The following is a 14906-nucleotide window of genomic DNA, read 5'->3' on the forward strand; positions in this document are numbered from 1 at the left end:
TATAAAGTTTTTTAATGACTGTATGTATTGTATGCAGATTACCTTATTTGACCTGATTTCATCTCCACGCAGGACAACAGCCGGAGGGTGGACAATGTGCTCAAACTGTGGATCATTGAGGCCCGCGAGCTTCCAGCCAAGAAACGCTACTACTGCGAACTTTGTCTGGACGACATGCTGTACGCACGCACCACCAGCAAGCCCCGCACCGACACCGTTTTCTGGGGCGAGCACTTTGAATTCAACAACCTGCCAGCCGTCCGCAACCTACGCCTTCATCTATACAAGGAGACAGACAAAAAGAGACGCAAGGTAACAAAGAGATCTGCAGGGCAGCATGGAAGTCTGAGAACGCTTTGTTACAAAGAAATCAAGACAGAAGCACTGTAGTAATCTCTGGTTTATTTTAGCTTTCTGTTGTTTAAAGCAATTGCCTGAAAGTGAATTCTAAAGTGGCTATAATTGGTAATTTTATAATTAAATGAATCATATGAGAATGCGACGGTATAAAAAAAAGTTGCTCGACCCGTACAGAGAATTATGACCTGAATCTGCAGCTCCCCTTGGCTTTATATTTTCAGCTCATTGTTTAACTGTCCAACCCCACAACGTTACTGTTTGGGTTCACTCTTGCTGCTCTCATAGCATCATTTTAGACCGTAGCAGGCAGCTGTTTTCAGCAAAAAAGCACTAAAAGCTCACTGTACACTACCTGCTCAGTACCAATTAGCAGACAGTCACAGTTTGTGACTAGCTGGGGAACACAGTGAAGCATTTAACAGCCAAAGAGACAGATATTTTCCTCGGGAGTTGGTAGAGACCAAAACAGAGCTAAATGAGAGCAAGTATTGGACTTAAATTCATTCCAAATGAATGATAATATTGCTCTGTAACTGTAAATAAGAACCTGTTCTTCAACAAGTTCCCTATATCAACTTAAAAGGTGATGATATTCCTGAAACTGAATTTCAAAGTTACTAAGTTATTAATTAATTTTTATCAACCCTGACACAACCTGCCTTCTCCTTACGAACATTTTGGTTTATTAGAGCATCAGTTCAACAAAAAGAAAGAGATGAGAAAATAACACACTGTGTGGAGGTGAAATTATGCAAAATCCCTGCATTGTCATTCACTGGCTTTATAATACAATAGCCAGTAGGGGTCTTGTCCATGGTGGCACTTTAATCTTTGTGATTTGCTTTATTGGCTTTGTAACGAAACAGTTATAGTTATACAATGTCCATAGTTTAGGATGGAGGGAAAAGGGAGTGTCTTCAGCTGCAGTGAGTCAAGTTCAAACAAAGAGCGCAGGCTTGAAAGAAAGAAAACATCATAATTGATGGAATAATCATTGAGTCATTGCCATGGATCAACAACCCTATCAGCTCCCTGCGGTAACACAGCATTGTGGCTATTTTGTGTTATTTTGCCCCTTTAGGTTTTGTCACTTTTACAAATAATACATTTAGTAAGCATACGAACGGGTAGCAATAACAACAACAATAATTTCTACTCTCAGTTTAGTACAAGAGTGGCACCACCATATCAAAAAACAACTGATTTCTAGCTTCAAACGACACTCCAGGGATGCAGTGTTGGTCTTGCTATTCATTATTTATTCACTTTTTTTGACATTTCAAACTTTCAGATTATGTTTTATAAAACTCATGCAAATGTAATGAGACAGCTTTTCTTTGAAACATGCTTATCTTGACTAATATCAACTTTTATTCTCTTAGGAAAAGAGCACATACTTAGGACTTGTAAGCATCCCCATCTCAAGCATCACTGGACGTCAGTTTGTGGAGCAGTGGTACCCGGTCATCCAACCCAGCGTCCTCACCAAAGGAGCTGGTGTTGGAGGGGGTAAGATCATCAATGCATCCCTACGCCTCAAATCCCGCTTCCAGACCATGAACATCCTGCCCATGGAGCTGTACAAGGAGTTTGCAGAGTATGTCACCAATAACTACCGGACTATGTGTGCTGTGCTGGAGCCCGTGCTGAGTGTCAAGAGCAAAGAGGAAGTGGCCTGTGCATTGGTGCATATACTGCAGAGCACAGGGAAAGCTAAGGTAGGGACACCTCTGTGTGACTCAATATATGTGCAACTGATCTAAAACCAATCTTTTACAGTCCTTACAACCTGAGTCATTTCTATTTAACATTGTGTATAATAAAGAAAATAATTTAGTTCTCCTTTTCTCCAGGATTTCCTGTCAGACATGGCGATGTGTGAGGTAGACAGATTCATCGACCGAGAACACCTTATCTTCAGAGAGAACACTCTGGCCACCAAAGCCATAGAAGAGTACCTCAAACTGATTGGACATAAGTACCTCAAGGATGCTATAGGTGAGCCAGAATAGTGATAAGATGTTTGGAATAACAAAACTTTTGTTCTAAAAGAAAAAAATATACACTTTATTTGTATAGGACATTTCATACATACAGTGCAGCTAAAACAGCTTCACATCAAATTGTGTATATTAAAAAAAACTTAAAATATTGAAACATATTAATTAAAAGGTGGCAAACAAACATATTAAATATAATTAAATAATGAAACAGGGTAGAATTATAAGAATAAAATTGAAAATAGGATTAGTCCCTACGGTCCATAAGGCACATGGGAAGAGAAGGCTGCGTCTCCATACTTCTTTGTCTTAACTGTTGGTACATTTAGTGCTGCACTGATAGCTTAGGCAGCGACTAGGAGAATACAGGGAGGGGCGGTCGGCTAAATATAGAGGTGCTAAACCATTTAGAGATTTGCAAACAAGTAAATACAATTTTTAAATCAATTCTAAAACAGACAGGAAGCCACTGCAAAGATGCTAAGATTGGTGAAATATGATCTCTTACCTGTTTGTGTTAAATCTCGGGGCAGCTGCATTCTGTACAAACTGAAGTCTGTTCATTGAATTTCTTGGCAATCAAGTTAAAAGAGCGTTGCAATATTCCAGACGAAAGAACACTAATGCCTGAATCAATTTCTCTGCATCAGGATGAGCAATATATAGTCTGAGTTTAACAACATTTCTCAGGTGGAAAAATGCTGTCTTTTTGTCCTCATTTAATCTGATATAGTGGTAACATATCCAGTGTGTAATATGTAAAATGTGTAATATGTCTTTTATTTCTGAGGATTACTTTCTACACACACATTTATAATAATTTAATTTATATGATTTTTTATTTTATTTTAATGTGGGTGTTTTAGCTTATAAATGAAGCTAACTACTTGCTTGAAGGTTTGCCTTCTAGCTACAGTAGTAGCTTATTGGCTAATTAGCCTGCCACCCAAGTTTCACAGCTTTGTCTTGGTTTTGTGGTCAGGCCTCTGTTGGATTTGCTGCTGATGCAAAATTTTCGTACTTTCCCAAAATTGATTTCTTTTTGTCCTATTGGTTTTTGTTGTCGCTGCCTCCTATACACTGAACTGATCTTGGCGATAGTTTCTGCCATTTTGCTGTTACTAATGAAATGTCATTTTTAGGGGACTTCATAAGGGCCTTGTATGATTCAGAGGAAAATTGCGAAGTGGACCCCATGAGAACACCACCCTCTGTAGTCCCAGACCACCAAGCCAATCTCCGAATGTGCTGTGAACTGGCACTCTGTAAGATCGTTAACTCCCATTGGTAAGTAAATAGCAAATGCAAAAGATTCCTTTGTATTGAGTGTGTTTATTTCTCTCAGCTGAAGAGATGCTACACAGTTTGTTTCTGATCCTGTTAATCTATCCTCTTCACAGTGTTTTCCCTCGAGAGCTAAAGGAAGTTTTTGCCTCCTGGAGAGTGCGCTGTGCTGAGAGAGGTCGGGAAGACATTGCCGACCGTCTCATCAGTGGTTCTCTCTTCCTGCGCTTCCTGTGCCCTGCCATCATGTCCCCGTCGCTCTTCAATCTCACCCAGGAGTATCCCAACGAGCAGACGTCGCGCACGCTCACCCTAATCGCAAAAGTAGTGCAAAACCTGGCTAACTTCTCCAAGTCAGTTTTATATTATTATATTTACAGCGTTCACACTTTGCATCCAGTCACTAACTTGTACACTACTGTCTGCAGGACAGCAAGCACACAGTTAAAACTCATAATTAATCAAACATAACAAATATAGAAGCCACCAATCTCTTCTTGCAAGTACAGTTTACAAGTAAACTAAACTAAACTTTTTTCTAAACTAAAATGTTATTTAGTGTTCCTTTGTGAAGTGAAAAGGAAAGCTGGCTGTCTATTACATAAAATAATCTGATATTTTTTACATTTAAATATGTTCAGTATGCCTTCCCTTCAGCACCCAAAATGCTTAGAATAATCATATCTGGTGTCATCTTGGAATAACAATAACAATATAAGCTTAGTTTATCTGCATTCAAAACTATACTTAGATCATAATAAGAAATACAAAAAAATGTTCCAATGGGCACAACAGTGAAATCTACATATAGACAGAATAACAAAATGTGAACATTTGTAGCTAGGTATACTGATGAAAATGGTGAATATTAGTGGGCCAAAGAGTGAACCCTGGGTTACACCTCTTTTCATACTGAACCTATGAAAAGTAGCATGTTTGTTCACAATTTTAATAAAAAAACGGCATATAAGGTGATGAATTTCCACTGTATTTAATTTCCCTAATTTTACGTCATATTGTGCGAGAAAGGTCAAAGTGCTCCATGTTTTGCAAACAAAAGTCAGTGTAGTTACAAGTTGTTGGACCACACACACAGTTTGTCTACAGGAACCACTGTGCTGCAACTCAAATCTGTCTTAGTTTGGTTTATTTGAGCTCCAATAAGTGATGTGTTAAAGGCACCATGAACTGTTTTCATTTCACATTCATAGATTCACAACAAAAAGTACTGTAATGTTTTGGTCTTGAAAAGATGGCAGTGGACATGAAGGACTTTACATCTGAGAAACCTCAATTTAGAGTTAGTTTAGTTATCATTGATGGCGACAGTTCATTTCACCATCATGTGTTGCTCACTTGTTTTTTCTCTTTGCCTTCTCTTCCCTTTCATACCCTCTACCTGCTTATCTCTTCACTGGCCTTCCAATCTTTTCCCACCTGCAGGTTTGGCAATAAAGAGGAGTACATGTGTTTCATGAATGAGTTTTTAGAGATGGAGTGGGGCTCCATGCAGCAGTTCCTGTATGAAATCTCCAACCTGGACAGTGTCAGCAATGCAGGCGGCTTTGAGGGATACATCGACCTTGGCAGGGAGCTGTCCATACTGCACAGTCTCCTCTGGGAGGTCATGGCTCAGCTCAGCAAGGTAAACTCACAAAGTCACAAACATGACACATCATCTGTGCCATTGTAAACTACGATCTTACAGTGGAATTATTTCTGAAATAAGACAGTTATTCGTACACATTTTCTAGACAATAGTAATATTAATGCTATTTTAGGGACATTTTTATATAACCTTATATACCTTTTATATTTGTCATTTTGTTACACAGGATATTTCTTCTATTAATTTTGTTTATTTAGTAATAATAAATAAAATAAGAAATTACATTTCCTTAGACAACAAAAGTCATATTTTTGTTGCTGTTTATATTGTACAGTTTGACATCTTACTGTGTCCACCACTTGCACAGTACATCACTGCAGCTTTTATCACAGTGAAACTAAACTAAACAAAACTCAGACAGGATGTGTATGATTGAATTTCAACAATTAGTGAAGAATGTCTCACTCCTCTCTCATCTCAACCATTTTTGCTAAATGAGGCTGTAAGTCATTAAGTAGGCCTGAGCTGTCATTAACTTGCATGTGACAAGGGAGTGGAAGTGGATATGTGGCATATTAATGAAACCCTAACATTAGATAACTCAAAATGTATTATACCTTTTTTCATTATTCCTTTAACCACAGGATGCCATTATCAAACTGGGTCCTTTGCCTCGCCTCCTGAATGACATCAGTATGGCCTTGCGTAACCCACACCTCCAGAGGCAGCCCAGCCATCAGACAGACAGGGTGCAGGAGAGACAGACAGACAAGCTGCTGTCACGGCCGAGCTTCAACAGGGGCATCTCATCCGAGTTCCAAAACCTCATGATGAGGGATCTTAATAGGTAGGTGTGATCATAATAGCTCTATTAAACAGTTAATTGTGGTTTTTATGTAATTTGAAGTATTATGAAACTGGTTATTGTGAAAACTTGGCATTACGTGCAAACTATGTTGGGCAAGTTACTTGAAAACTGTAATCAATTACTAATTATACATTAACTGACAAAGTAATAACATTACTCTAAATTGATATCTTAGCTTATCAAATGTCAAAGTATTGAAGTGGTACTGGGATTAATAACTATAATGTAATTACTGAATTTTTGCCCAACACTGCTTGCAACTAACAGTTATTTTCTTTACTGATTAACCTATTAATTATTTTCTCTATTAATCAATTAACTGTTAGGTCTTTAAAATTTTCCAAAGCCCAAGGACTCCTATTCTATATTCAGCTATTGTTGGCCTTACTCACTGCTGTTCTCCAGCTCTATAGATATCACTCGCTTGCCTTCCCCTACCTCCACCGGAGGGGTCATGCCATCCCGCTCCCAGATGAGTTTTCAGGACCGTGACCACCCCCATCGAGCATCCTCCAAAGAAATGTTTTACGTATCACGCCCTCCCCTGGCCCGATCCAGCCCAGCCTACTTCACAAGCAGCTCGGACATCACGGAACCAGACCCTAAGGTGAGTTTTATCACTCTGATCTGGGGAATCATCATCCCATCCACTAGGTTTATCTTTATCAAAGTGAGGTTAGTATGACGTGCATGGTAGTCATACTTAATAGAATCTGCCATCGTGTGATCGAGGCTGTAGTATATCATGACATCTGCTTTTTTTCCACTGATTCACCACGCAACTCATCCTAGCGGTATTTCCTGGGAAATACTTTGAGGCATTCCGATATCCAGGCCTCGCGGTAAAAACACCCGCACCACCCTCACCCATATCATCCGTGGCCACCTAACATACATAATTATAGGGGGCACACTAGCCTCTCATATCCCTTATTACTTAGGTGCTCAGTGTCAATAAAAGCGTATCTATGATGGACCTCCAGGATTCCCGAATGAACAGCGTGTCTAACCTGCAGTCGGTGGACATGCTCAACTCCTCCCAGGCCTCCATCGCCGGCATGGGCAGCTTCGGAGGGCTGAGCAGCGGAGGCGGTGGCGGCCTGGGGTCGGGCCTGAGCAGCCAGCTGCGGGCCGGTGGGAGGTTGTCAGCTGGCTCTGGCGGCTCCAGCATGTCCGGCGGCCTTCGGCTGAGCCAGCTGAGCCAGATGGGCACCACCACCGACTCGCTATCCCAGCAGCAGCAACAGCAGGCTGCCGCCATGCGCTGCCCGCTTTCCTTCCAGAATCCACTCTTTCATCTGGCGACTGCTGATGGGCCTCAACAGCAACAGCTCCACCACCAGCACAGCCGGGCTCAACCCCCAGCACCCCTGCTCCTGGCCCCAGACCCTGAGCCCTCTCACCAGGCCTACATCCGACAGTTCGCCCAAGGGGGGTTCTCTCGCAGTGAGGACCTGTCCACCCTCAGGACCAGGGACGGTCACCTGGGCCAACCCAGCATCATCCACTCACACAGCTACAGTGACGACTACACCAGGGCTGAATATGGACGCAGACAGATGTCCATGCAAGTGCAGGTAGATATATGTTCATTATATTCTCATGACATCTTAAAGCCACTATGTGTAGATTGTCTATTTTAAATTATTCCGATGGATTTAGTACTTTAACTGATGATTGTTTTCATTATTGTTTAATCGATAATTTTTTCGTTTAGTGTATGAAATGATAGAAAATTGTAAGAAAAATGGCCATCACAACTTCCCAAGAGCCCAATGTGTAGGGTGTTTGCTTTGTCTGACCAATCGCCCAAAAGTGGCCTAAGATGTTCAATATATAACAATCAGATAAAAGCAGAAAATCCACACATTTGAGACCTGAGAGTGTTTGGGTTTTTTTTAGAAAGGAGTTAAATACTTAAAAGAACTAACAAAATTAGTCCATCGACAGGAAATGAATCAGCAACTATTTTAATAGTCAATTAAAAAAACCTTCTGTAGTTACATCTTCACAGTTGTGGAGATCTATTTGGGTTTTGGACTGTTTGTTGGATAAAAAAAGCAATAGGAAGATGTCACCTTGGGCTTTATGAAGTTGTTCAACATTTTCACTATTCTCTGACATTTCCAAGACCCAAATATTAATTTAATAGTTAGTAAAACAATATTGGCAGACTACTAGATCTAATAATCATTCATTGCAACGTATATTTGACAGTGAGTTGACAATAGACAGACAGGAAACATGGGAAGAAAATGACGGGATGACATGCATCTGAAAAGACAAACCCATCGATCCATCACTCAAACTGAACTTCCTGGATCGTACTTCATTGTCTCATTGTCTACTTGAAGCAAAACACCCTGCCTCTTGCAGGGCTGTCTTCAGTCTGAATGCCCATGAAGTTAAAAGTAACATCATCTGCCCCAAAAAGAACTGAAACAAGCAATGAAAATGCTTGATATTTGCTTGTTTTCTTCCTTAGGATAACCTCCAACAGCAACAACAATTGATGGGTATGGCGTCCCAGACAGGGACCTCCCACTCTTCTTTGGCCACCACGCCCCCCTCCACAGTCCAACCCATGCGCCAGAGTTCTGTTGCCCCACCTCCCACCCAGCGCGTCAAGTCCCAGACCTCCCATCAGCTGTCGGTCAGTTCAGCTGCTGCACCTGCTGCTCCGGTTAAAACACGACCGCAGAGTGGGAATCTCCTCCAGTCCCCAGAGTCCGGCTACGGCGGCAGGCAGCACGGGTCTCGGCAGCTGTCCGTCAAAGACAACACTGCCCCGGGCCTGCCCCACCAGCAGAGCTCTGTCAGGGAAAGCCAGAGTCCACAGGGAACCACGAGTCAGAGCACTCAGCAGTCACCACAGCAACAGGCTCAGCAACAGCACCTGCTCAAACCCACCATGAATAAACAGGTAACATCTGCACACTCTGAATTCATTTTATTCTGTTTCTTTTTTGTTTCTCTCTTTAGCACTGCCTCTGCACATGGCAACAATGTGTGGAAGATATTATACATTATATTACTGTATATGGCTTTTAATTGTGTGTGCATGTGTGTAGCTCATTGAGTAGAGCGCAGCAATAACATTGTCAGAAATAAGGGCTTGAGTACCTGCAGGGCCCAGCGATGCTCAAAATGTGTGAACTCTGAGGCACTTTGGATAAAAGCAACAGAATCACTTATTATGAAACTGACTCTCATCCACTTAAGAACTCATGTTCTCATATTCAGCGTGCTGGCCTTTCTTCCTAGGGCTCCCAGTCTCCATCTACCCTCAATCCCCCAACCCCAGCCAATGAGCGAACAGTGGCCTGGGTCTCCAACATGCCTCATCTGTCGGCTGACATTGAAAGTTCACGGATTGACCGTGAAGAGTTCAAACTGAAGGAGTACTCAAAGAGCATGGATGAGTCACGCATGGACAGGGTGGGTATCCCTTTTAAGTTTCTCAACTTCCCTTTAAATGAATAAAGAACTTTGAATTATTCAGAAGAATTCAGAAGAATATAAAGTTATGTGTATCATTGCTGAGCAGATGGCACTCATATCAGAAGTCCAGAGGTCTCAAACAGTGTGGAAAATAACAGCTATCAGCCAAGTGTTCATAAATCTTTTTCAGTGTTTGATATATTCACTGTACATCAGCCTTCATGCAACAGCCACATTATGTGCATAAAGAACTTTCAAATCCACTACCCACTGAGAAATCAAGGCATATAAACACAAACCTGCTTTAAACATTTCTAATTTAGCATTCCATCCATATCTTTGCCTCAGGTACGGGAGTACGAGGAGGAGATCAACTCCCTGAAGGAGCGCCTGGTGATGTCCCACAAAAAGCTGGAGGAGTACGAGCGGAGGCTCCTCACGCAGGAGCAGCAGACCAATAAGATCCTCCTACAGTACCAGAATCGACTCGATGACAGTGAGAGGAGGCTACGGCTACAGCAAGTGGAGAAAGACTCCCAAATTAAAGGAATAATTAGCAGGTAAATGGAGGCTGTTATTGGGATGGAGGGCAAAAGACAGCTAAGAATTCATGTGGTCTTTTATAGGGAGGCCATTGGCGGGCCACATTGACTTTATTTTTGTTTATTGTTATGTCTTCGGTGAATAGACTATATGAGTTTTCTTCCAAAATATATCGAAAAAGTGACATATTCTCTCAGATAAGGATTGCTAGCATTAATTCAAATGCATTATCATACTTCTGAGGAGTAAGTGGAAGCAGAAGTCTTTGGTTGACACAGTATTGTATATATATATATATTGGAATCTATTTAACAAGAGTGAAACATGAACTTGAAGCAGTGATGTTTTTTCTTCAGATACGTATATTGCATATTGGAATATGACTCTATTTACAAGGGTTGTTATCTAGAATATTGTAGGGTAGGAGGTTATTTCAGTTTCATTAAGAACTACAGCACTGGGAGGAAGGCAGAGAGCTGCACAGTATATTGAAAGCCAAAGCTGCAGACATGTAATGAGTGACAAATTAAATGAGAGACTATTATAAGGAAGACAGTGATCTGTATCTTCTTTGATAAGTGTGCAGGGCATGTTCCCTTGGTGGTTGGTTCTTTTCAACTGAGTTAAGCTGGACAAAGGAGTCTTTGATTGTCCTCTAAGCTCTTGTAGCAAATCTGCTATCATAACCTCACAACATGGTTTACTTGTTATTCAAGAGCATCATATTTGGATGACTGTGGAGAACTCCAGCTGAGTCCTAATTTATGGAGTGCTTGTGTGAAATTGTAATGGTGCAGTTTTTGAGTGCAGTCTTTAGTTTTCATTGATTGACCACAAAATTAAGTAGTTGATGGGAAAAGAGTGGAATATTGATCGTATCTCAGATGTATTCAGGCACGAAAACCAAATGTTTGCTGTGGATTCCTTGAGCATTTTAAGTATGACTGCACATTAGCAATGCTGCTCAAATTTAGTTTTGTTTATTTTTTACTGTGGAGAGAGTTCAGATGAAAAAAAGGCTCTGTACAATATTTTCTTGTTCACATCTTATAATAGTCTGTGGTCTGCAACTGAAGGGTGTCTGTGACAGAGAATATTGCCACTTCTAATCCACTCCAGGAAAGAAGACATGGAATGAAGACAGAGACAGTCCTGCTCGTCTTTTATGGGAAAACATCTTTAACGCCCTAACCTTGTATATAAAACCTCCCTTAAAACACCATCCCACATCCTTGTGCTGTTGCACTTATCATCGGCCACTTTTATGAACACAGCTATTAACTGGATCTTGGGATAATTTCAGATGATTCCACTTAGCTTGATTTTCAATTGACTCTCCCATGAGATTGCATTGTAAAAGCACAAGAGGATTGAAAATTTGATAACTTCAGAAACATGTCTGCACTTTTTAAAGCAACACAGAGCATTGTTTTGGATGCCTTCAGGCACAGGACTATGGAAGACAATGGTTTAATATTAGCTCTTCCATTTTAAATCAAGGTGAACCATGTTCACTGAAGGACTGCTGATGTATCTTTCTACAGCGTGAACATGGAAGACCAATACCTCTCTCTCTCTTTTTTACATTCATACGATGCTATGGTGTTATATGAAGAGTGGAGAGAGTCACAGACTATGATGAAGATTCGAGCATGAAGGCATAAAGGAAATATGCCACATTATAGAGAAACTTCATCAGAGCACTTAAAGCCAAACCATTGATTACTGCTCCCCTGGAGTATAAGCTTAAAGCGAATACAGTAAATCTGCTGCACACACAAAGCAAAGTGTGCAGGAAACAGATATCTCCGAGGCTTACACTTGCAACTTGTGTGACTTTTATCATCTGACCACACAAAGATGAATTAAGTAGCAGATCTGGATGCTTCCGAGTCAGTTTTACTCACAATTCACTGAGCCAGACCATGTCATCGAATGCATTGTAACACTTGTGCATCGTCTGGACACATTTTAATTTTAACATACATATGAGCAATGCAAAGAGTGCAGAAAGTGTGGATGCCAAGAAACATGGTCTCAGGCCATCATATTGGATTGATTGGACTCCAAAATCTTAGTGCAATGACAAGTGTAACCATAGCCTTATGTTATATTTCATCTTAAATTGACTTTTATGTTAAATTTTCACATGCAAAGACATTATGTTGATGCAAATGCAAGCTCAGGTTCTGCAAAAAGGAGTGTACGTGATCCTGAATTCATGGCTCCTATGTAGGCTGGATATATATAATATCTCTTTATCTGCAGAACTAAAACACTCAGCTTTGTGTTTCAAGTGTCAGAGATTTTCTTTCAGAGAAGCCTTAATGTTCTGTGCATAAACGTTACGTTAAGCTCAGAGCAAATCCAATATCTGTCATTAGACAAGATACACTTTTTGTTCTCAACAATCTAATTTAAACCAAAGCCAAATATTGAGTTTTAGGTCATGCTAGGTTAAATCCACTGAAAACACTGAATCCACTTTACCTGTAGCACTTATATCTATATTTTTTCTTTAGGGCAGTGATCCCATTAGTTGGCTACAGGCTCTCCAATTTTTTTTTGTCAAAATATTTTAATGCATTTTGATAATTATAAAATATAAACTATTTATCTTCCCCGAGCTGTTTGCTGTGATCTGAACAACAGATTTACGTCAGTGAGTTCGCAGTAGGGGAAAAAAAATCAGTGATCTTAAATGCACCTGTCATAGTAATAATCTATTTTTAACTATAATCCATACCATATTAAAGTCTGTGATGCAAGAGCCATAATAATAATAATATATGAGATATATATAAGAATTCTATTGAGAGTGAGATTATAACTATTTTAACCTTGCAATAGCTAACTTTTTAGCAGGAGAAGCGCAATAATAGATACAATATGTCTACATGTGCTGTCTGTGCAAATGCACATGCAGGATCCTGCTGAGGTATATTGTGTGCATCTTGTGTACATAAAGAAACAGTAACTTCCTGCCAAAATCTTTTACCAGGTGCCATCCACAGTATCTAAACAGAAAAAATAAAGACCTGGAATACTGTAAAGTGCAAAATACCACAGAGACAACATGACAACAATGACGTGACTCTTTGACAACAGTATGTTCTGCAAAGTGTGTTCCTAAGTTCTCAAGTTGTTTTTGGCTTATCTGTATGGTGTTTGTGAATTTATCTGCTTTTTAAATGAAAGACTGCAATGGATATATTATTTATTAATTAGAGCGACAAAGATTTTCTTATATCTGTATGATTTTGCTGTATATGCTTTGGTATGACTTTTGACCTGCAGTCCGTCATTGGTGGTGTCCAGTGACATGGTGATCAGAATAGTTGTTTAAGAAAGCTAGACAGTACTGTCATTTAACTTATGCAGTTACAGTATGATTTAGATATTATTATTAAAAGGGCAACTATATTATTTTCCTTTTCCCTCTCCAGAGATATAGATAATATTCTGGTGTCAGTATATCCGCCTCTCTTTTGTAGCAAGAATATATTGATAGGCTGTATAGATTGTACTACGGCAAAACTTATGTTCAAATCTTGCAAATGAATTCATAGTGGTGATGAGTTTTGGCTTGATGTGTGTGTGATCAATATTGGTCTGATTGACATGGCTTGTAGCAACAGCCAAGGGTTTATAGTCACTTTCATACAGACCTGTGTCAAATGGTTGCAAATAATTCTTAGTTTGTTTCAACCAGATGGGTGGGGGTTTGCTGCGTCAGCACCAATCAGATGTTGAGAGGTAAGTTTTCAGTCAAAGGCACGTACTATGTGTTGCACTTGGCAAAAAAAAGAACATATTTGCAGCTGTTGTTTGATCCAGGTCTGTTGTTTCTTTCCATTGACTTTCCATTAACTTTTCATCCTATTTGACACCTTTGTCTCTTGCCTTTTTTCTCTGTAGCAAAATATTCAGACATTGTGACCTCATGTTGGTAGATACACACATTGTTTTGACTACATGTACGACTTGACCTCAAAAGCACACTACTTGAAGTACAACTGGATATAAAAAGCTTAACTTTTTTTTTTTTTTTAACATATCACCCACATGAATCATTGTCTGCCTCTTGAAGTCATGTCAAAATCTTGATGCTGTATACCCATGTTACATTCCATTGTTTTTTGGGACAGTGCTGATATTTCTGTCTGTGCTTACAGTATGATTGATTCTTTTCTTTTCCTATTCTCTTCTTTTGTAAAATAACTCTCAACACTGTACATTATTTGTGGAATAAAACATCCAAACACTTCTGTTTGAAACTTCACCTGTGGATTTTCGTTCTTTATTGTCAAACATGTGCCTCTCTGTGTTCTGAATAAAACTTTAATATGAATGTGCTGAAAGCCTTGAGTGACACAATATCACTTGATTGGTGGTATATTTATCCTGCAGTGAAAGATGGTGCCAATTAAAGGTTCCTGTCATCTATTTGATTGGCTTAGCGGCCTAATGAACGCACAAGTGACAATCTTTCTGGTCATTTTATCCAGACAAATTGAGATGAAGTTACTCCGTCGTGCACTCTTCTAAAGGGATAATATTCCAGCAAGCTTATTTCATGTCAACATATTGTAAGGATGTTTATTCTGCTGCTTTAAAATCTTGTAAAATGGATGGAAAGTCAATCCAATGAAATCTATCATGGGCAGAAGACTTTTTTTTATTCACACTAACTTCTATTTGGCATTTATCACCACCATAACAATATTCACAGTTTAGCCAGTTGGCTGTGTAACTGCAAGATAACCTTGTGTGAGAAATATCCTTGAATGACCGTATTTGG

General features: G+C 39.8%; 1 protein-coding gene across 11 annotated transcripts in view; it reads left to right on the forward strand.

Moving 5' to 3' along the window:
* syngap1b (synaptic Ras GTPase activating protein 1b) overlaps positions 1-14906 on the forward strand; it is a 134597-nt gene that overhangs the window by 102275 nt on the left and 17416 nt on the right. For 7 of the 11 annotated variants that reach the window (XM_051406215.1, XM_051406212.1, XM_051406218.1 and 4 more), the window contains 12 exons: positions 73-312; positions 1743-2078; positions 2214-2358; positions 3503-3647; positions 3761-3997; positions 5088-5289; positions 5898-6100; positions 6527-6728; positions 7063-7698; positions 8607-9044; positions 9386-9559; positions 9911-10122. In XM_051406215.1, the coding sequence (XP_051262175.1) occupies positions 73-312; positions 1743-2078; positions 2214-2358; positions 3503-3647; positions 3761-3997; positions 5088-5289; positions 5898-6100; positions 6527-6728; positions 7063-7698; positions 8607-9044; positions 9386-9559; positions 9911-10122 (3170 nt within the window). Of the gene's footprint in view, positions 1-72; positions 313-1742; positions 2079-2213; positions 2359-3502; positions 3648-3760; positions 3998-5087; positions 5290-5897; positions 6101-6526; positions 6729-7062; positions 7699-8606; positions 9045-9385; positions 9560-9910; positions 10123-11224; positions 14388-14906 lie in introns of those variants that run through there. The other 4 variants (XM_051406220.1, XM_051406214.1, XM_051406217.1 and 1 more) reach the window with 4 other exon arrangements.

This window comes from Dicentrarchus labrax, unplaced genomic scaffold (assembly GCF_905237075.1).
Source record: "Dicentrarchus labrax unplaced genomic scaffold, dlabrax2021, whole genome shotgun sequence".
Lineage (NCBI taxonomy): Eukaryota > Metazoa > Chordata > Actinopteri > Moronidae > Dicentrarchus > Dicentrarchus labrax.